The sequence below is a fragment of the Platalea leucorodia genome (genome assembly GCF_965183815.1).
Source record: "Platalea leucorodia genome assembly, chromosome: 9".
Classification (NCBI taxonomy): Eukaryota; Metazoa; Chordata; class Aves; order Pelecaniformes; family Threskiornithidae; genus Platalea; species Platalea leucorodia.
In genome coordinates, this window is record NC_138831.1 from 39,911,283 (window position 1) to 39,934,845 (window position 23,563).

At 37.4% G+C, this 23,563-nt stretch overlaps 1 protein-coding gene across 1 annotated transcript in view; it reads left to right on the plus strand.

Moving 5' to 3' along the window:
- Positions 1-23,563, plus strand: part of GALK2 (galactokinase 2) — a gene marked incomplete at its 5' end in the record, with an annotated part of 67,961 nt that overhangs the window by 33,026 nt on the left and 11,372 nt on the right. The window contains 3 exons of the mRNA XM_082321362.1: positions 10,663-10,761; positions 13,483-13,635; positions 18,709-18,919. Of these exons, the coding sequence (XP_082177488.1) occupies positions 10,663-10,761; positions 13,483-13,635; positions 18,709-18,919 (463 nt within the window). The remainder of the gene's footprint in view (positions 1-10,662; positions 10,762-13,482; positions 13,636-18,708; positions 18,920-23,563) is intronic.

Sequence of the window (23,563 nt, forward strand, 5' to 3'; positions counted from 1 at the left end):
CAGCTCCTAATGCATCCTGTGCTGGTGTCAAATGGTATCTGTGCAGGATCCAGTAATGCTGGCTGTGTATCAGCTGGGAGCTCCCCCATGGCAGGGGAATTCTTAGCTGACCAGAAATAGGGGCTTTCCAGATCCTTTCTACTGAAAGCAAACCAGGACCTTGCATTTTTAGGGCTCTGGATATTTATGTGTTTGTTTATTTTTAAGGAAGAAATATCGCTTTACCTCTCCCCTCCATCTTTTTTTTTCAAATGCTTAAGAGTTGCAAAAGTTGTAAATGGTAGTATTTATAAGTAATAATATCTGGTCATGGTGGTAATTTTATGAGAAAAGATTGACTTTTTGCCCCTCATTAGTCTGATGGACTTTGCAAAATCTTAATACGATGGTCTGTACCAGCAGGACATAGAAACTTTTGGCTTTGGAATCAGATTTGGCTGAATTGTAGGGCTTCTCTAGCCAAAGTTATGAAAAATTGACCTTTTACTGAATGGAACATTTATCTGTTTTGTTTCTGTGAAACTATTTTTATGAGAATATTTGAGTTATATGCTCTTTTTCCTGATAAATGTAAGTTTAAAATAGTAGCTGTAGAATAAAAGTTGTTGAAATTTCGAGCTTTTACGAGATAACACTTCCAGTGTGCAGTTTGGGCCTATGAGATTAAGAGCCAAAAAAAACCAAAGTGAAAAATATTGTAAAAGCATGGCTAGAATTCCATGGTGGCTTACTTTAAAAATAGCACTTTTTTGACGTTGAAAACAAAATCAGAAAAAAAATATGCTCTCACTAATTATTGTGTGTAGCAGTCTGCAATAGGGCATTGTTTCAGTGTGCATACAATATTTTTTTTTAAAAACCCATCACACACATACACAATAGTTTAGGGAAAATACCAGTCCAAGACAATTCAGCCAGATGTGCAGTGCTAACCAGTTGCAGCAGTGCAACAGCATTCAAATAACAAGATGGAAAATTTAGAATGCGATCTTTAAAAAGAATCCATTTTTCTCCTCCAAACAGGATACCAGTCTAAGACTGTGTTGGCATCACTCAAAGAACAGCAATGCTGAATATTAGCTTTTGATTTTAAAGTGATTTTTATTTTACTGTTACAAAATCAATCTTTTGTACAACTTTTCATCAGGAGAAGATATTTTTTGTAAAGGAAATAGAATAATGCTCTAAATTGTCCCAGCTTTGTGTTTCATGGTAGGAATTAATGAGTACAGAAAATCACTTAGTACTTTTGAATAACTAGATTTACTTGAAAGATGTGATGATAGTGTTGCTGTCCAAACGTTAAATCTTGTGGTACTAAGTTCTGTTCAGCCACCCTAACATTTTTGCTGTTGCTCAAGGCTGGGCAGCTGTGCACATACTTATTGGGAAAAATAGATCAAAAGCAAATAGGGTTTATTTAATTTAATGTGAAATGTTGAGCATAGGAAGTTGAATTATATTTGGCTCTATCTAGACTGAGAAAAATCTAAGTCAGACCGAATGATAAATAAAGGACCTAAATCTAATCTGTAATGGTACAGTGTCCATTGGCTTCAGTTTTCTCAAACAATGGCTCAGATGAATTTGAGTGTGGGGTTTTCAAAACATCCAATGTTGTCCTGTATTTAAACAGGTATAACACCTGGTAACGTCATTGATTTCAGTGGGAGAATGGATAGGCCAAGTGGAATCCTTTCTACGTTGTTTCTGAAGCCTGTATATAATAAGGAAAGGGCTTTAACTGAATACTTTACCACTTCCTAATAATTTTTCTGATGTGCAATAGGGCTTTAATATCTAGCTATCTGGCAAGAAAATCTGTGAGTATTCATATTGATGGTATGACTTTGAAATTAATAACATGTGCTGATAATACCGGTGAGGATTATTTTATAATATTTCTGCATCAAAAATGGTTGATAAATGCATGCTCAGGTTATTTATATGAGAAACTCAAATTGCTTACACAAAAAATGGTACATAGATATCGTATTTTAAAGTAGTGTTAATACTGAGAAATGTTAAAGTTCCTTTCTCCCTGTGGAATTACAAACCAGGGTCCTTTAACTTGTTAAGTTTGACTATGTGTGTTTGTAATCAAGGGGAAACAGAGTACTTTGGAGCAGTGGTAATCAAAGGCTGTAATCTCTCATCAACCAAATTGATAACCTTCTATTTGAGCATGTTAGAGGGCAGACAAAGTCAAGCTGAGATTGCTGTGCTTATGAGGACATCCAGATACTATCTGACAAATATTTCCCCATTTTGGAAAAAAGTAAGCATAATTACCTTGCAAAACATATATGAAGTGCAGCTAATAGGGATTTTGTATGCAAACTGGAAGCAGATGGTAACTTTCAGCAATTTATTCCTAGTCAAGACCAGATATTAAAAATAAAGGCATTCCTGGTGGTAAAAATAACCTCAACATTTGGGCATCATTTTATACCTTAATGAATGAAACATAGTACCTTATATTTCAGAAGTTATTTTCATACATACATACATATGTATAAAACATGCACGGATTGAAAAAAAAATCAACACCTAACTAGACTTTAAATATGCCTTAAGAGATGGAGAATGTTTTCTTCTTACTGTAAAATACTTATCTTTATCTATAAATGTTTCTTCATTTTCAGTCATGTGTGCTGTGAACCAAACCCTGTAGAATTTCATAGAAAATCTACACTAAATTTGCCATAAAATGACCAACATTAGTTGTTGTAAAGGGAAGCAGCTGACTGAGTCTGACTTTTCAGATTAAACTGGCCAAAATGTTAATGAATGTGCATTGGGGAACCATTACTGTATTGCTGTAGAGAGAGTAAATGTACGCACAGGACTTTTGGCTCAATATTTAAATACTCCAGTTACATAAATTTGCATGCTGAAGAGACTTTTGGAGCACTGAAAATGACAGTCTAAAAGTAACTCATATTAACGAATGTATTTTCTTCATGGAGCTTCCCTTCACTAACAATGAAATTTAAAAGAGGCAGAAAATTGTTTTCTTATTTTAAAGATGAGCTATCACTACTCCTGCGTTGTTATATGTAGAAAATTTAGCATGTTTAACTTTGGCCGAAATGAACTTACATAAAGCCACTGAGGCAGATGTAATTTAATACTATCATTTTATAGAGAAGGTTGCTTTATTTTGGCTGCTGTCATTCTGGATTTGTATATATCAAGTTTCTGGGTAATGTAGGGTAAGCTGTTCCAAAAAAATACTAAGCAACACTAATTCTGTTTTACTAACAAATATTTGCCTGTCTCCTACTCACTAATTGTCTTACTCTTTTAAGGGGTTTAATCTTACACAAGTTTACTTCTTTAAAGGTCTATGTGAGACTGAAAGGGATTGATCACTGGTATGGAACATATTGACAGTGGCAGTTATATAGGGACAAATTCTGATACAGTTTACATACTGTCCAGACTCATTGCATGAGTGAAAATCAGCAGTTGGCCCTTGGCCTGTTTGTGAGCAAGGGGACTATTAAAGGTGGAACTCCCTTATCTGTTCTCACTCAGATAGTTCTTTAGGTTTCTATTTTTAGGAAATTTTTTATAAGTAAGTGATCATCTGTTCATTTTCATTATTCCTCGGATACCTAAATACCTTTGTACGTTTAGGCCTTCATGTTCATTATCAATAACATCACACTGAGAGAAACTAAAAGAAATGATGGGTCAACAGAAAATCAAATGAGCTGTCTTGGGTCATTCATAATTTATCATGCTGCTGAAGTATCAGGGTATATGTGGCCAAATCTAATACAATGTTGGATTGTGCCTGGCAACAGAAAAATATTCTTTTATCAGTTCTTCAACATTTTTGAAAGACCAAAAATACTCAGTTGAAAATCAAAACCTGAATTTTAGGTGTTTCATATTGAAAAATAAACAAGCAGAGAAAAATACATACTAGTGAAAGGTATCATTTTACTGAAAACCCACTTTTTCCATTAAAAATCCAAAACAAGGTAACATGATGCAGACCTATTGATGAGTTCTTATTACAAGAAATCTCTCCATCTAGAGTAACTACACATAAGGCAACCAATAATAAAAAATAACAACCCTTCTTTGTCAGACTAAATTATATCTTCACTAATATGATTTCCCAGATTAGACTTTCTGCATGCTGGATAGGAAATCTTGTGGCTCAAAGATAAAACAGTTTTAAGTGGTAGTAATTTCTTTCTTTGTAACCCAAGATTGACTTGCTCCTTATCAGGGAGAACCTTAAATTGTTTCAAACAAAAAGCAGAGGTAGTTAGTAGAGCCCTTAGATCAAAGGCTAGCCTAGGTCTGCACATGGGGGCCAGTTGCCTGGTAGACAAACTGGTAAGCACTTCCTCCTGCAATAGGATACCTTCCACGCAGACTTTAGAATTAAGCTTCTGAAAAGGAATAGCCTGAAAAAAAATACATTTTGTGCTCCAGCTAAAGTTGTCTAAAACCTAAGAGTTCAGTTTTGAAATCCGTGAGAGACAGCAATTTCCTTAAATAGATTATTACTTCACATAAGTTTCTTAATGCTTAATTGCTTATTAGGCAAGTGAGTGAGTTGTATGCACTGAGATTCTACTTCTAATGATGTTGCTTTGTATTATTTCAATTATGGATATTCTCATTTAATATGTTGTATCTTTTTTTGTTGAATAAACAACAAAAATGTTAATATATCACGTAACTCACCGATACTAAGCATCTCCCATGGAAGCACAGCAAACCTAGCGTGTGTGCTTGCCAACAGATATAAAAGCACTGTTTGCATTTGTATGTATCATATTGGGTCTGGCATTCAAAAACTGCAATATTTAGTGTTTCTTGACAGATCAGCAGAGAGACTTCACGGTTTAACTCACCTACCAGCTACTACTACTGTCATGTTATGCTCATCCCTCTCCCGTGTTCAGAGGCTGAACAGACCAATTGTACAAAATAGCTCAGGGTATTGCTCGACTAACTTCAGATATTTCAGTCTCCATCCCAGCTTCCCTGCTTGCTATCACTCATCTTTACAGACCTCACTACAGTCAGCAAAAGGGAACAGTTTGCTTCAGCCATGCCACTGCAAAGCAGGTATAAACAAAGGGACTTTGCACAGGAGTGGCTGATGTGGTCTCATAATTTGTCCCGTTGACTGTGGTGTCAGGATGGTAACCTCAGTGGAAGAGGTGGAATAGTAGTGCCAAACTGGTTGAAGTTGCATTGCCATATGTCTGTGTCAACGCTAATTAACACACATTTTATGTGGCTCATTTGCCACATAAAAATAGCAAAAGGTACAGAGACATTTTCTCTAAGGTAGTCTAAGAAAAGCTGTAAGTCTGCCCCTCTCCTTTCTCACCAACCAAGATAGTTAAACTGGGAAAGAGTCAGGGAAAAGCCACACAGATGATCAAAGGTGCAGAATGACCTCCATAAAAGTAAGCTAGGACTCTTTGGAAAAAGGCATTTGAAGGAGAAGGTGATAGAAGTCCATAAAATGATGAATGTAATTGATAGAGTGGATAGGAATCAATTGTTCATTGCCCCTCACATTATAAGAGCCAGAAGGTATTAAATGAAGCTAGTCAGGTGCATGGTAATAATCAATAAAAGGAGATAGTTCCTCACCTGACAAGTTGTAGAAGTCCTTGTTACTGGATGTTCTACATATTAAAATTTTGAATGAGTTAAAAGGGAGTCTGGACAAGTTCATATATAAGAAATACATTGTTGGTTACTAAGCGTGGAGAATTCACATTCAGCTCAGAAAGCTCTTTATCAAAAAATAATGTTCTGGGGAAATATCATCTATACTTGGCCTTTGGTCCATACTAAGAGCCCACTTTCAGGTACAAGATACAGAACTAGAAGTAGCATTGTTTTGACCAACAAAGGCTGCTTTTATGTTAATATATTCTATATTTTTATTCCAACCCAAGTCTTTTAATGAATTTTAGCTAGCTGACAACTCCTTACTTACTCATGGGCATTATATGCATTTCCCTTCTAGGCTTTGGGTTTTTTTTTTTTTTGGGGGGGGGGGGGGGGGGGAGCGTGAGATCAAAGGAAACATCTCCTGATGTTTGAGCTTTACTTTTTTAATTACTACATTAAATATATCACTTTGTTTGTTTAATAGTGTAGATGACAGCTTAGGACTTACTGTCCGCATGCTAGGTATTATTCACAAATGACCTGGCCTAGCCAGTCCTGTTGGAACAGCTTCCTGGAACAGTAATCCAGAAATTCAGAGGGCAGTAGCATATATGGATCACAGAACAGTTAGGATTAGGAAATTTTTGATTCACCTGATTAAGTCATTTTTTTTCTAGAGTCATAATGCTACTGTTCGGACCCATTTTTACTTTGATTTTAGTATCCTTTTGTTCCACTTTTCATTACCATCACCTTAAAAAGGTTTTAAACCCACCCTGCAAAGGTTTCCCTGAGACCATTTTCTTTAGAGAAATAAGCCACAATACTGGAAATAGGGAGGGGTTTGAATTCTCATTTCAGCTTTGTGACCGATTCACATGACTTTGAACAAATCACATAAATATCTGTGCTGTCTCTAAATTGAAGATAACAGCAGCCTTATAGGAATGCTTTTAAAGTAAAGTATGTAAAATTCAATGAAGACTTAAATGATGATTTATTAGTGTTTTTGAAATACTGCTTTAGGGATGGAAAAATCATGTTAATGAGTCTTGGGTGTGTAGAACTAGTTATGTTTTGTGGTTGTCTCAAAGTGATCTCTTGTATGGATTGGAATACGTGGGATGGAAGTGTAGTCTATGTGCAGATGGGGTTTATTCTTTCTGCATATTTCTCATGGTGCTTCATGAGGAACAAATGTCTGCTTTCACCCAAGCCCTTAAAGAACGCCTATCTAGGACTCATGCAGAACTCAATAGGGGCAACATTGTTTATTTTATATGCATAACAGTTGTATTTGGAGCCCTACCAAGGAGTGGCCGGCCCCCTCTGACCTACCTGCCTGGGGTGCGGTCCCCCTAAATGTGGCTGTGAGAATTCTCACAGTTACTTCTCTGCAGGAACTGCAGTGCAGCCAGGAGGAAGAAGGTGATGCATGCCTAGGTGTTGTTCAGGCATACATTTGAGATGTTGCCAAATTGTGCAGTGACATCTGGGATCTGAGAAGCTGTGTATTTTTACAGGTGAGACGTACACTACAGAGGGATCTAAATAACAGATAATTCAAACAGTTCCTGCCCTGAAGAGCTTCTGAGTGTTGCAAGTTGAATGGAAACAAGGCATTGCTCTGAGATACGCAAAAGTTATTTCCTTTTATTACATGGTTCTAGCAAATTTTTACCTTAGAGATATTTTCTGTGGAAGCCTAAAGTCAGAGAACTTGTGTAGCAAAACGTGTTTTTTTCAGTTTCTAATAACGAAGTCACACATATTTATAGCATTACTATCTAAGAATCTCAAGTAGCAATTACTAATTACAAAGAGGGGGAAGGTACTCCTCATTCTATTGAGGAAATGGAGCCATGATGAATTAAAGGGACTTTCCCTGAATCACAAGAAACTTAATGTGGAGCTAGAAATTGAGCCCAGACCTCCTGACGTTTGGTTCACTGTTTCAGTCATATGACCATGCTTTTCCAAGTATGAAATATGTACACAAGGCTCTCCAGTTTAGTCTTCACATTAGTTTCCAATGCTACAATTTAGCTCCTCTGAACTTTGCCCTTTCACTCATTTTAGCAAAAAGGCAAACGTTTGCCCATTTGTCTCAATAGTAAGTAGAAACTGCTTTCTATACAGATGACGATGTCCTCTCCATTCACATGCTTCTCATCCTAGTATTAGAAGGCCAGCCTGTGTCAGCAAGGGCCCGTTTAAATTAGAAACCAAATAATGTTTCAGGGATGCCTTGGGCTGTCTTGTGGAGAGGGTTCTTCTCAACCCTTGCCAGTTACTACTTGGTGGTCCTGCCAATCCTTGCTGAGTTTCAAAACAAAAATTGCTCAAGCTCGAACAGCGCTGTTAGCCCAGCATACGCAGCTGGACAGCTGGTGAGCTGGGACGAAGCAAGGCCCAATGCTTAACCAGGCACAATTCACCAGACCATGTAAAGGGACAGGGGAGTGGCACTGTCCTAATTGTTAACATTCCTCCTCTGCAAGACTTCTCCTGATATTTATTTAATAAGCCCAGACTCATAAAGTCTAAACGATTTAAGCAATCAAGTGGTAGCTGATGTGTATATGGAGATGATATGCAGCCAGACCAAGTGAAGGGTGAAAGGCTTTGCAAAGCTTTATCTAGCAATTACAGATGAAATAGTACCTCAGGCAGCTGTGCCCAAGAGGGGAACATACATTGCAAGTACCTCAGGAGCTGTATTTCAGGCCAGGTTTGTACAGCCACAGCTCCTGTTTAAGTGTGCATGATCAGTGTGCTGGCATGGTCTTTTCAGACAGTGTGAAGAAGTTTCTGTTGCTGCCAGTGAGTAATATTCATGAACTCCAGTCTGATGTCTCCTGCCAATGGCTACAAAAAACAGGGATGTGCTATTGCTCTGTTCTCAGAGGGGCGAAAGGCAGGTTCAGCAGAACTGGCTGAAACACGCCAGCATTTCCACATCCCAGCAACAGATGTTTGTAAATAGGCGTGCCTTCACGTGTGGAAAGGAGTGAGCGTCAAGAGACTGCTGTGTGTGGAGGTTTGTTCTTTCTTTTCTGTGAAGCTGTTGCTGAGTATTTTAGCATTAAATGGAAACAAAGCATCATTACATTCATTAGCATTTCATGCAGGGACGCATGGTGACTAAATGTTAAACTTTCATTGATGGAATGAAGAGGTCTAAGGTTCAAACTGGACATGGTACAAGGGCAAAAAATGAATTTTGATGAACCTGATCTTCAGCAAAAGTCAGGCACTGGGAGATGGCTTTTATTAAAAAGAAAGAACACCAAAATGTGTGATGTTCCTGTACTTTCTCAACAAAAATAAACAAAGCATTATCTCTATTTCAGCTCATCTTTAAAATACACAAAGGAAAGGCAGTGCAGAAGAAGAGAGTATTTTTGCTGATTGTACTTTCTGTATTCTCTCATTAATGGTCTTTTTCTTGTGAGCGGACATTTACCATGTTTGATTCAAAGAGATCCAGTCTGCATAGTTTTAGAGTAACTTTGTTAATGTTCTTTTGATAACTTCTGCTTATCAGCCTCAGGCTTATTGGCCATAACTGCATTGTGAGCTGTGTAAATTGGTTGTTAGTGCATTTGCAAACAGTTCAGTGTGATTACATTGATCTAAGCACCAATTTTACAACTTTGTCTGCGGTGCCATTACAGAAATTGAGCGAGCAAGCAGGCAGGCACCCTGCACATACCTCTTTCTTCAGATGGTGATTTACTGCCTCTATCTGCTGCCTTTTACAGCTGTCTGCTGGCTAATGTCCCTGCCTTGCTGGTGAGCTTGTTTCACTCCTGTGATGCTACATCCTTAGTGTGGAATCTGACTTTGCCACCAGACTGAAAAACTGACTGTGGCTTTTCTAAAGTTCTTTTCCCATCTTCCCTGTGGTTACCTTGTGCTTAGAAAAACAAACTGGTAGGGGTCATAGTATGGGGACACGGATGCTTTCCTTTTGACCTACTTCCTTTTGACTAGTCTATGTTCTTTGACCATTCTCCAAGGCTTCTCTTGTGTTTTGTTTTGACTTGGCCTAATGGCTGAAAGCTTTACTGTAAATTATTATTTTTGACAGTTACGATAGTGATATTCCACCCTCCCATAGTATCCTCTGACCTGCGGGTATCAGAATGCACAAAGATATGCCTAAAATGTCACAAAAGAATGCAAATCACATATAGTTACAAATTAGTTCAGATAAACAATGTAAACAGAGTACAGTATCTCAAGGAGAAATGGCAAGCACCACTGATTAGAGTATTTACAGTGAGAAGGGGTTTCTGAGTTAGGTTCAATACATAATTTCTGATTATGGAGTCAGTGCATTGCAATAGTGTAAAGTAACAACTTGCCATTTTTCTGTAAGATACCAAAATACGTATATAGGTGGATTCAACTAAGAAATCAACAAAATATTGGCTACTGGGATGAAGGAGTGTGAGGTGTATGAGGAAGGTGGGAGGAGGACAGCTACAGGAGTTAAGTGTCTAAACAAGGATACCCTGAAAAGCATCTGGGTATGATGGGTCCAGCGGAGGCTGAATAGTTGATTCTGTTCTGCTTCAGAACAAAAGGAAAAAGGGGCCATGTGGCATCCTGGTTAATACCAGCTTACGCTACTTGGTGTGTGAGAGACAATGGTTTCAGAGCTCTATCATTATTTCCTTTGTTTTCTCACTAGTTCATATGTAAGCAGTACAAAAGTAGCATAGAATCATAGAATAGTTTGGGTTGGAAGGGACCTTTAAAGGTCATCTAGTCCAACCTCCCTGCAATGAGCAGGGACATCTTCAACTAGATCAGGTTGCTCAGAGCCCCGTCCAACCTGACCTTGAATGTTTCCAGGGATGGGGCATCTACTGCCTCTCTGGGCAACCTGTTCCAGTGCCTCACCCTCATCGTAAAAAATGTCTTCCTTATATCTAGTCTGAATATCATCTTTAACCTTGGCTGAAGGTGAAAACATGTTATTGTTTTTTTCAGGTGGAACTTGCAGAAATTTGCACAAAGAGTGAACGTTATATTGGCACAGAAGGTGGAGGAATGGACCAGTCGATCTCTTTTCTGGCAGAAGAAGGAACTGTATGTGGGTCTTTGTAATCTAAACTAACAATGTAATATTAATTTATGTAAACAAAAAATATCTTATATGTATCTAGCGGAAATACAAGAAACTGGAATACCTTAGTAAGCGGTATAAACACCATTGGTATGGAAACGAAGCAGGAATTATGTGTATAAAATTGTGCACAATGAACTATGACAAGTTTGAAGGGATAAGGTGATGAAAGTGAGAAATGGCGAGAAGAAGGAAAGAAAAGATGTGGGGAAAGATGTACTCTAGAAGAGCGCCAGGTCCCACACTATTTGGCTAATTCATCGCTGAACTTAGAACTGTTTCCCATATAATGAAATCTGAATGGTCGGTATGCCTTGTATTCAGTGCAAATGGGATAATTATTACAAAAATGCTTTCTTGAAACTTCTTATAACCAAACAGTTCTAGGAAGTTTTGCCAGGTCCAGTTACAAAGACAATGGAGACTTCTTTTCCCTAGTTTTGCTAATTCCAGACAATTCTGTGGGTGGATTCTGATGTAGAAGGCATTTAGCTGTCTTAAACGTGGTGACAGAAGGTGGACTAGCAATGATATACAAGACCTGCCAAGTTATGCAGGAGTGCTTGCGGTGGAATTTACAGTGGAGTTCATTTACTGTCCCAGAAGGTGCACAGGACTGCAAATGTTCAAACCTAAAACCTGTCAGAATACTTTTGTTGAAATTAATGTAGCGGTTTATGACAACCTTTACTTTGCTTATAATTATGATATTATATCTCTACAGCTTTTGTTCCTTAATGCCATATCTTGGGTAAGATATTTCCTAGAATTACACCAAACATTTAATTCCATCATGAGATACATGTATTTTCAACTTCACATCACCTGTACCTACTCTACACTTTTCTTTCACACTTATGCTATTAGTACTAAACACACAGCTACATGAATGCTGAAGGAAGCAGCATATTTTCCTGGCATACACACTGATGATCATAAGTGGAAGCTTTTCTGACATACAGAGATAATGATCAAAAAGGCGAAGAAAATGTTAGAAAAGATTAGAAAAGAAATTGCGAACAAACCAGAAAATATCCTTGCTCCAGTGTACTTGCAGCTGAATGCAGTTCTGGCCTCCCATCTCAAAAGAAAAAAACCCTAGAATGAGAAAAGTACAGTAAAGGACACTGAGGTTGATCAAAGCTATTTTTTTATATGAGCATTGACTGAATAATTTAAAACTCTTCAGCTTGGAAAACAAGTATCTTTGAGGATGATCTTTTGAAGCTCTGTAAAACCCCTGAATGGGTAAGAGAAGGTAAATTGAGAATTCAGTGTTTTTCATAACCAAAGAACTAATAGAAACACAATGACATTAGCAAGCAGCTTGTTAAAAACAAACAAGGAAGTTTGGGGTTTTTTTCCAAAACACTCATTGTTAAATTGAGAAATGCCGTACATTGTGGAAGGCAAAAGTTTAAAAAGGGTTCAAAAAAGACCTTGTTGGATACACTGATAGAGTATTAGCCTAGTTGTAGCTATTAAACATAATACTCTGATGTGTCTTCCAGTGTAAGTATAAACGCTGTAATCTTTGCTTATGGGAAGCTGGAAAAATATACCCGGAAAAAAGATTTCTTTGTATATGTCCTATTTTTATATCCCCTCTAAATATCCATTTATGGCTACTGTCAGAAACAGGACACTGGACCAGCTTAGTGGTACATTCTGATCTAATGTAGCAGTTCTTAAACGGTATATTAAATGTAAGCAAGCTTGTCTGTCTTGATAGTAATTTTGTGACGTGGTCCAGAATCTCAATGGCAGGGAGTAACACACATGCTGTACATAATGTACAAGCAGATTTGTCATTGTTTGTTTAGCACTCTAGCTGCTCAAGGAACTCTCTGGGGGTGAACAATGCCAAAACCAGTAAGACGTCCCTGCTTGCAGAGTTACAGTCTATTCTAAGAAGCCAAAGCAGGGCACATGATTTACAACTTATCCCAATGAAAAACCAGATGTGAATTTAATCTCTTGATTACATTACATCCTGAATTATTTAATTAATGGATGCCTAGCTTATTTTGTGAAAAGGTCACAAAATGTTGGGAACATCTTACACAGCCTGTGTAAGGCATCTGCGAGGCAAGACAGTCTCTTATGTCAGAAGGAAGGAGACAGTAACCACGTTTTTATATATAGTTTTATTTCATTTCTCTGTTTGGTTGCCCATATGCAACATGATCACTGTTTCCAGTCAGTCCTAAGATTTTGGTAGTATTCTGTACCTTAGTGAACTAATCTTGATTTAGTGCAAAACCAGAAAACTAAGGGGGAGATGGACATTGGTGAAGGGGAAGGGAGTGTAAAGCCCCTTGTTTCTAGTGGCACGCACATTAGCTTCGGCCAGGCCTGGTACTCTTCTGTAGATCAAAGAAAAACTGTTGTCTTAAACAAGCAAGAAAAATAGGTTGGGTGGGGTTCTGTGAAATGCTGAAAAAACCCAAAGACTTAATGGAAACGTTTTAAAATCCAGCTACAAGGGAAAGGTTTGAAATGTATGTGTAACTTGGCCAATGAGGTTAAACCTCTTTTCTCGCTGTTTCATGTCAGTTTTCTTTCCTTAACTGTCCCTGGATTTTCAAGAGAAAAAACATGCAAATTTGCATTTGATTTATAGAACTAAGTGCACTGTTAGCTAGTAGTAAATTAAAACTAACCATTCATTTTTCTTTCAATAGGCCAAGTTGATAGAGTTCAGTCCTCTGAGGGCAACTGATGTTAGACTTCCAAGTGGAGCAGCGTTTGTTATTGCTAACAGTTGTGTTGAAATGAACAAAGCAGCAACTTCTCATTACAATATTAGGGTAATGGAGTGTCGTCTGGCTACAAAGGTAACGTATGGCTTATGTCAAACTCTAATGAAACCTTCATCTAAATATGTGCTTTTTTTCCACTTCTGACCAATTGTGTCTTTAACACCTGGCTAGGTGCTACTTTAAGTAGCATTTTTCTTTCCAGAACCAGACACCTCCATCTCTGCAGAAACAGAACTCCTGCCGAGTTTAATGGAAGTGCAAGGACTGTGCCCTTATATAGAAGATTACTAGTTCTATTAGATTTATTTTGTATTATATTTTAATGGAGGATATAAGTCTATTTTTCAGCAAAAAATATTCTCAGTTAATAAGATAGACTGTTTCTAATTAAAGCTGAATAATGACAAATAATGGAAAGCAACCAGTGTGGTCACATGGTTATATGTATATATGGCAATAGATGTGTATTTTCTAGGATTTAGAGGACATCAAAGCTACTAGTTGGAGGCCTGGAAGTAATAATTGGAAATGCTGAATAGCAGCATGTATGTCAGTGTGAAGTTTAAAAACAGGCTTGAATCAAAACCCAACATTTAGGTTGTGCTGCCAGATTACAGCTTGCAATTATCTCTAAAATGTATGGCATTTGAACATGGGGAGGGGGGGTAAAAAAAAAAATCAATCTAAGTTCCACTTTAATTCTGGATTTTGTAGACCATACGTTTAGGAATATGTCGATGTAGGGTTTGATTTGAGTTTGTTATAGGAATACAGTGGATTTTTCTTTGATTAGGTTAAGTGAGAAGTAAGCATAAAGATTCGCTGCAGTTACACCCAACCTAGTGTGCTGTGTGAAAGAACAGAATTTGGGCCACAAAGTCTAGATGAAAGTTTTAAAAACTGCAGTGTGGAACTCCTTGCCACAAAACATTTGGCCAAAATCTGAGCAATACTCAAAAGTAGTTTGAGCATGTGTTGGCATCATAATTCTATGAAAAATTACCATAGTTAACGATTAAAAAAAAAAAAGTTGGAAGAGATGATCAGATACTGACAAAACGTAATATAAAATACTGTGTTGAGATATTTTTCGAGGAGGGAAGCTAAACTTCAGATTACTTTTTAAATGGCTTTAAACTCAAGTGTAAAGAACATAGCTGCCTTTTAGGTGTATATAAGATACGGTAAAAATAAGAGCACTAATGACCACACCTAAAGCTCTTGTCACTGAAGTTAATAAAAAGATTCTTATGCCGTTAAGAAAATCAAGATAAGGATCTCTCTGTATGTTGGTCCTGGTATAACTAATAAGCGTCTAATTTAGGATAGCTAATCAACTAAGTATGTATTTTAGGAAGAGCTTCTTTTGGAAATTTTTTTGCATAAGAAACAGAGCCTTCACAGATAATCTATTCTAAAAGGCAAACTACAATGAGTGCATTAAGTTGTAAGACCTTTTGAAGTATTGTTCCATATACCAGATTTTGTGAATTGAATCAGTTTTCTAAACTGCTTTAAATTATTGGTCCTGTGCAGTACATTGAAAAGGTGGTAAGGAAAGATGATTTTTTTTTTTTTTTACATTCCTGTTAGCCATGATGCAATCTCTAAAAAGGTCCCTTTAGCAGATGCTTGATTTTAAGGAGACTAACGACGTACACCTGTCTATTTTTAAACATATGCTACCCAGATGGAAGGTTGCACACACTATAAAAAATACGTTAGAGCCAGGAAAGGACTGTCTTTAGGAACAGGTCACAGTAGGGTGAAGGAGGGCAGGTATGTAAGTGGAAGCAGGGAATTCTTTTAAGCACCATTAAGCTAATGGAACTATGAAATAACATGCTGGGCCTCACAATAATGCTTTAAAAGAAATTCTCATTGGTAAGTGCCTTAGGATAGGCTTTTTTCCCCCTTTCTGCTTTAGGTCATTCCAGAATTTCATACTGTTTGCAGAAAGCTCCATGTAAGTAAAGATACCAACACAACATATCCCTGCTAGCATTAGTGTAGAACATTTTGATGTCAGTCTGTCCTACAGGAAGCGAGCTCTTGGTCATCCTCACAAAATTAACTTTCTCAGGTTCTGTTCCTTTCCCTTCCCTTCTGGACAGTCATTCTTTTGCTCATGTTTTTTTTTCTTTCTCTATTCTTGTTGTAGCCTCTGAGTGCTTTTCTGTACTCCATTAAACGGTACGTTTAAAGATGCCTGTGTTCTGCGGAACACTTGCAATTACAAAGGAAATTAACTTGTACTTTATACTTCAGAAAAGTTGCACAGTAGGTGCTGCGGGATGAATATGAGCGTTAGTGAATGCTGTGATCTCTGCTGCTTCAGCATGTGTGGTTCACTTCACTGTCAGCTATAGAGTAGTGCCAAGAATGTCTGCGACTGGAATGCCGTATAGTTAATCAACTAATGTTTGTTAAATGTGGAAAGATGCTCAGATGACATTATAGAAATGTAAAGTCTAAGAAAGTGATGTTGCTATATAACGGCTAAGTATTCCTATACTTACTCTTAATCAGACTTTATTTTATTTATATTTGTCCCATCATTTACTAAGTATGTTTTCCTCAGTTACTTGCAGTTCTTAGTGTGCCTGTGTTGAACAATAAAGCACAATAAAGCCTACAGATGCTATATCCTGGCAGTTAAGAGCCAGCTGGATGATGTCCACATCTTTAATCCATCTAGTCAGAGATCATCAAGAAAATATCCAACTGTGGGATCAGCATCGGGATTACTTTTGTACATTTAATAGATGGGATTTTTTCCCATTTCTGTTCTGTGTCCATTACAATTTGAGCTGCTGCAGCTAGGTTATTTTCAAAAACCATTTCTGTTTGCCCATAACATTTTTTGCAGCGCTGTTAGAATTGAAATTTTGCTATAAGCAGTATAGACCTTTCCAGCAAAGCCCTACCCACTGGCCTGACGGGGTCAGTTTCTATTTGAAATATTTGACCTGTAAAACCCCAGCATAGTTAGCTCATCTAAAATACAGCATCTCCCTTGAAGTAGAGAAATGGGAAAAGACGTGACAATATACTACATATTTCTACAGGGGATTATTTATTAAAAAGAAAAGTAGAAAAATTTTGGTGGCCTTATAGAGCATTATTTTTTGTAAATTCTTAGTTCTGTTTAACTTCTAGTAATAAAGTCTAGGGGATGCTGAACATTAGGATTAAAGTATGAGGGAAAAAATTTCCATTCATTTAGCACCTTGAAGCAGATTTAAGAACATGTCACAAGCATGCACCAACATAAGAGATATTGACTATTTAAGTAAAACAAATGAATTAATAATTGTTATTCTAACTTATCGATAAGTAAGCTAAAATACAATTACATAAAGGCTGTGGAGTTCTAAGTACTCGGAGCCTTTGAAAAGCAGGCCAGAAGTGCCTTAACCAGTCTTTTACAAAAAAATTTTCTCACCCTGATTTTTGCATTAGCCACTGGACAGTGCTGCTTCTTTCTCTACTGCTGAACATACAAAACTGTTTTAGATGGCGACAGAGTCATATGATTTGGATTTTGATTGGATTTTGTTTGTTCTGCTCTACTAAGCCTCACATAAATCTTAGCAAGTCACTAGATGGCACCAAAAGTAGTTAATTTTTATATACTGTAATAAAGCAAAATTGGAAAAGCCCCTGCAAAAGCATTGTTGGGGGGGAGCAGGAAGGTGAGAATTTACGGCAGATAGTTGGGCAGCAGCAGATCTTCTGCTTAAATTTCATGCTGTAACTTTGCACAAAACAAAGTAAATACTTTTCAGACATGTATGTAAATCCCATCATTTTTTTAACCTAGGAGGTTAAATGGCTTTGCTGAATTGAGACATAAATGATTTCAAACCCATCTCACTCAAAACCAGTGTTTACTGAAAAGAATAACAAAACACACTTGGTGAAATGTTGGCCCTGTTGATGAGAGCTTTTAACGTGGATTTGAATAGGAAAAGGATTTCATTCCCTGGTCTTGCTGCGCTGGTTTAAACTCTCTGCAAACATACAGACTGATCTGACACACTTGGAAGCTTTAATCTCAACTTAAATGGTGCAGAACTGGAGGTGTGTCATGTGCTTATGAACACAGTAAAATGACATTGGCCCGTACCTGCTAATAGGTGTCTTACTCTGTAGTCAGCTGTTGAAATTAAAGGTGGTATGTTGGTAGGATCCCACAATGATCACTTGATATTCTGTAATTAATAGCATTAAAAATATTCCACCTATGAGGAAAGCTGCTTTACTCAACCATTTCCATTAGGCACATGAGAACATCAACACATGTAGCAGCCTTCCAGGGAAAAGCCTTTTTGACATAGTTCCTTTTAGGATTCTGGTGGTTGAAGTAACTGCTGTCAGTTGCCAAAACATCACAAAGATACACAAAGCATGACGTCATTGTGCGGAGTGGGAAAACCAGATCTATCTATAACTAATTAGCATCATAGCAATCATGTAGGAACAGAGCAGATTCTGACCAACACATCATAACCTTCCCATAAGGCTCAAAACTTCCTTTAAAGTGGATGTTAAAAGAACATACTTAAAATTTACTTTAAACTCTAGAGATTGAGAAAGGTTACGGTTAATTCTCCCACACAAATCTTAGGCCTACTTTCATATTTTTAAGGCTATTATGAGAAAGGGTTTTAATGACAACCTTAAATGTTCATCAGAAAACTCCAGGAGCATATTGGAAAGGTCAAACAGTTTTAAATGTTAGAGCAAATTCTAACAGTACAGGAACAGACTTCTTCGGGACTTTTAGTGTTACAATATCGTAGCATTTGTATAAGCAATTGTCTGAATGTGGTTGTAAAAGGTTAATAAGTGCTTAAAATAACAACATCCATGGAAAAGGATAAAGCACTGATTTGATATCACACAAATAATGCCAGTAGGGCTTTCACAGACAATATCTGATTTGGGGGAAGAATATCTATCATTCACAGACCTTTTGTAAATAAATATAATGATTATCTGCTGTGTACTGATAGAAAGTAGCTTCTGATGGTTCCCAATTAAGAAGTGAAAAGAGCAAATGGGTCTTTTAAAGGTGCTTATGGACAATGAAATAGTTTTAAACAGGAAGGCACAATATTTTCTGTTTTATTTTTTGAATTTTAGCTTCTCTCAAAGTCAAAAGGCTTGGACTGGAAAAAAACGTTGAGACTCCATGATGTGCAAACCAAGCTAGGAGTTAGCTTAGAGGAAATGCTGACCATTGTCGAGGAGGTATTACATCCTGAGCCTTACAGCACAGAGGAAATTTGTAAATGCCTGGGAATTAGCCTGCAGGAGCTCCGCTCTCAGATCCTTAGTCAAAACACGCAAGATGGTAAGCGTATATGAAACGGTGTTTTTTTGTGTACAATGTTTGTATTATATAAAAGTTTATGTATTAATAAGTAGTGCAAGTGGAAGTCTTGCCAGAATACTTCCTCAGAATCTTGGGTAGCAAGTGAGAGAGTTAATATCACGATTTTAATTCTAACTTTTAAGTTAAAATAGAGCAAAACTTTGATTTTGATTGAACTGTTTCTAAAAGGGTAGAAATAGCAAATCACTTACTATTTTAGATTAACCTGTGCTGTTTTAGAGTAATCTCTAAATAACCCATTTTTTATTCTAGAGAAAAGTCTAAACCAGGCTTCCTTTTTAGGCAATGGCTCTTACAAACCCCAAACATTTTGGATGGTTAGAGCATCGTTAAAATGAATCCTGTTTGCTCTCCCTTAGCTGGTGTTAAAGACTAGCATAGATGAAGCTTGTGTTTCTGTTTTTACATTGATAAATCCGTGATCACTTCATAAAGCATGCACTGGGCAGCAAGTCATCTAGGTCTCTCCTGAGAAAGAAGTTCCTGTCACTATCAATATTTATTTGTCTTTTAGGAAAATGTTGGTGGAGGTGAACAATTGACTATTTAAAGTATTTCCTATGTATTATTGCTCATGATTATACCATGTAGTCATGAGCATTGGCACACATGGAATGGATCCTGGATGCATATAGTAGGGTTGCTAATAATACTGAATAATAAAGCATTTGTGAAATAATTAATTTGCATTCATAACAGGTTTCCAATTGAGATCAAAATCTTTCTTTAAAAACTTAAAATAATCCTTACTTCCTTGTTTCCATTCTGTGGCCTTAACACTTCCACTCTTTCGTAGGTGAATTGTATCCTTGCCAGTCCTTCCCAAGACTGCTTTCAGGGACATATATATTTGATGTATATAAATCAGTAACATATCTATGTATACTGATGCTTATATTTAAATAACAATTGTAAACTTACTATATCGACCAAGGACCAAGTCCTGAATCTAGAACCTGTTTTGCACCCCAGTGGTATCAGAGAGTATGAAACTATCTGATTGTCTAATTACACCACCAGAGGGTACCAGTATGGAATATGATATCTTAATCCAGCTCTTTATACAAAGAGTTATGATAACTCTGTGCTATGTGTAGAGGAGAAATATACTGAACCACGTACCTGCACTCTGCAACATTTTCATGGGAAACCACAAGGTTGTAAATCTTTTACACCGTTCCCTTACTCTCCCCTTCACGAAGCAATACAAAACTATTAACTTACAGATGTTTATGCTCCTTATACCTGGTTTATAAAACAGAATTCTACAGTTCTGTAGAACTGAATTGTTTACACAGGTTATTTTGATTTTTTTCAAAAACCAAAGTCTGGATAAAAAATTTAAACATGAAAGCTATAGAAGAAACTCAAAGGAAATTTTATACTGTGGCTCTGAATAGCGTTTGCAGATGTTTGTTGAACAGAACGTCTTAAACTCGCATGACCATGATTTCATTTGATAAGGCCAATTAAAATAGGTTATGCTGAAAGCTTCTTTGCATGTACAATATAAAATTAAATAACAGATTTATGTAAAACTATATGCAAAGAAGAAACAAGACAGACACAGAAAGAAGGAATCTAAATCCACTGTTTGTTTTTGTTACACACTAAACAAATTACATTTTATGTTGGCTTTGGAAAACCAGAGGCTGTTTGACAAAAATATTGTTCTTATTTCCCCTCTACTTTCCCACTATGGTTTAATGACAATGCCTGGCTTCTTCATGTGAGAGAAAACATACCAACAAATAAGTAATCTCTGCAGAGAATTTCAGAACTTTTTTGTTCAACATGAAGAAGGAACCGTAACATTTAGGGTATCTTTCTTTCTTTGTACACATTTTATCAACTTTTCTGATAAAATATTATAATGGTAAGGGTAAATTATTTGCATGAGAATTACTGTTTAGGCTATTTACTGGATTCTGAGTTTTCTCTGTGGCTGAATGTAAGTTGTCAGTAGTTTTCATTTTCTGTATTATTCAAAGCCCAGTGATAGTTAAAAATAATGTTTTGTACTGGCATTGCATCTCATGTTTAAGGATCTGAAAGTGCTATGTAAATATTATTTTAGTCTTAAGTCTAGCTTCCTCTTCTCTACTCCTCCAGTGATGGTACTGTATACTTACATAAAATTTTATAAGTGTATAAGGCTGATCAGATAAAAACTCCACATCCCAAAGAAAAATAGTATGGACAGGCTTTGGGCGAGTCCCAGGCCAGGTCTGGAAGCACACAGCAACTTTGCATCCCTTTTATAGGCAGGGTACTCAAGGATTTCTGCAGTTCCCCCATGTACAGACCCCAGGTTTGGAGAAGTACAGGTGGTGCATAAAGCCTCTCTAAACTTCTTGCTGTTGTTCCTTGGCCAACTCAAAATCCTGAGTTTAAATCCCCCTTGCAAATGTTTACACACGGATTGCACTTGTGGCTTCTGAACATCTCCAGAAAAAATAATATTTATTACTTTCTAAGGTGTACTATGCCATAATTTTGGCTTAGACTTGAGTGCTTCACAGAACATTTAGTGTGTGGTGACTGTGGGACATTAAGTATTTATAAGCTTCACCACAAAAGGATATTCTCCTGTAAAACAGTGTATTCCTTTAACCATGAAACTGTTTTTTCCTTCTTAAATGAGGTATTTTTAAACCCATTTTTCCTTTTCATGTATAAAATTGTAATCTAATTTTGACATTTGAACCTGGGAATGAAATCGCCATGGGAGGAGCAGGCACCCATTTGCTGTGTGGATTTGGCTGTTTAACTGCCCTGCTATTTGTCCCCTGGAAAGAGAATTCTAAATCTGTGCTGTAGCGTCAGTGAGTGGTGCTTGAATGGCCTTTCATTCCCACTGCCAAGTAATTTGTATTAATGGTGATCTCAGTGCAAGAACAGATTCAACTTTATTTGCGCAGACAGGCGTACGTGAAGGCAGACTCTCAGATGTTCTGTCAGGCTGCTCTGGGATATACGAAGCTTTGTTGTGTGCATTAGTAGAGTGAACCTTGTCTTACAAGAACAGGAGTTACCTCCAAACTGGTGGACCTAAGAGCGCTTCCCAGCTTGAGGGTCCCGGTGTCTACTCCAGCCTCAGCCTGACCCACGTCACGGAGAAGTGTAAGAACGTACCATCCCCTTCACAAAAACATGGTCTACTTGGGATGAGCCCCCGCGAGGTGGCCGCTCGAGGCAGATCCCATACAGCTACCTGGAGGATGCAGGCCTTTGGGGTGTGCCACAGGTTAGGCACAGGCACTGACTGGTCTAGGTTAGTTGCAAAAGCCTTGTTAAAGCTAGCATTCCTCTGGAGGAGAAATCACTTTAAACCAGTAGTTACCATAATCTCGAAGCAGGTGTCTGCTAAATGGCTCACGGAATCCAGCAGTGACCTGTCCCCTGCTATATTTTCAGAAAGCCAGATTGCAAACAGTTACTTGAGCAGTCTCAGTAGAATAACTGTTCCCAACTTTGAGTAGGGGGTTCACAATCTGGCTCAAATTAAAGCCATCTGGCAGCATTTTCTTATATACATTATGAGCCAGAAACCTTCACCCTCATCATGTTCAATCAGCAGGATGCCTAACAGAGAAGGGTACAATTCCACATGAGTAATGGTGGTAGAAACTGTCCCCTACATGATTTTGCACCGGTAAGTTTTTCCTGTTGTAAATTTCTAACAGTCCCATCAGCCATGTGTAGCTCATTAATCTACAGTGAAACATATCTTAAGAAGCTGCCAAAGCAACTAGAAAAAAATATATAGCCAAAAGAGGTTGGTCTTTAGCTAAAGGTCAGATAGAATTGTACAGGAAGCCTCTGAAGAAAGGAATCTGCTGAAGCTGAAGTTGTAACAAATAATATGAGTTGCTGAGAAGCCACAATGTTTAATTATAAAGAAAAAAAAAAAATCCCTGTAAACGGAGTGGACCGGTTTGCACAATTTTTGTAAAGCTAAAATTAAAAATATGACCATACAGTTGAAAACCCACAGTAAACTTCTCTGTTATATTTAATTAACCCACAGTTGTTTGCGACTAATAGCCCAGGATTTTTCTTTGTTTTTAAGAGATTTTATATGGATTTTGGACAACCTTTGTCCAAAAAAATGTTAGTCTGCTGTGTCTTAACAACTTGGGAGGTTCCTGCTGCAGTGCTAGCTATTAGTGCACTGGAAAATGTCACCATTTCTTTCAAGGGCATTTAGTGGTTTGTAAGTGAATTGAATCTACCTGTTCATGGATGACGTTACAGAAATCCTCAGCAGAGGAGCAATGCTAGGGTGCAGAGAATCCACAAAGGGTCAGCAAGAGCTGCTGACATTCTCTGAAAAATAGATAAGGACTGGTAATACAAAGCAGTTAACAGTGGAGGAGATTCCTTGTAGAAGATTCACTGTGTCCTCTTTGAAACTTCAGAAACACAGTTAGTGAGGCTCTGGCCTGGAAGGTGGAATAGCTGCTCCAATAGCAGGCTGAATACAGGTGGAATATGTTAAAAACTTAGCAACAAAATGTCACTAAGAGCAGATCTGGGTATAGGATTCGTTGTCCTCCTTAAAGTTTTCTTTGGTCTTGCTTTAACTTTTCAGGTTTACTT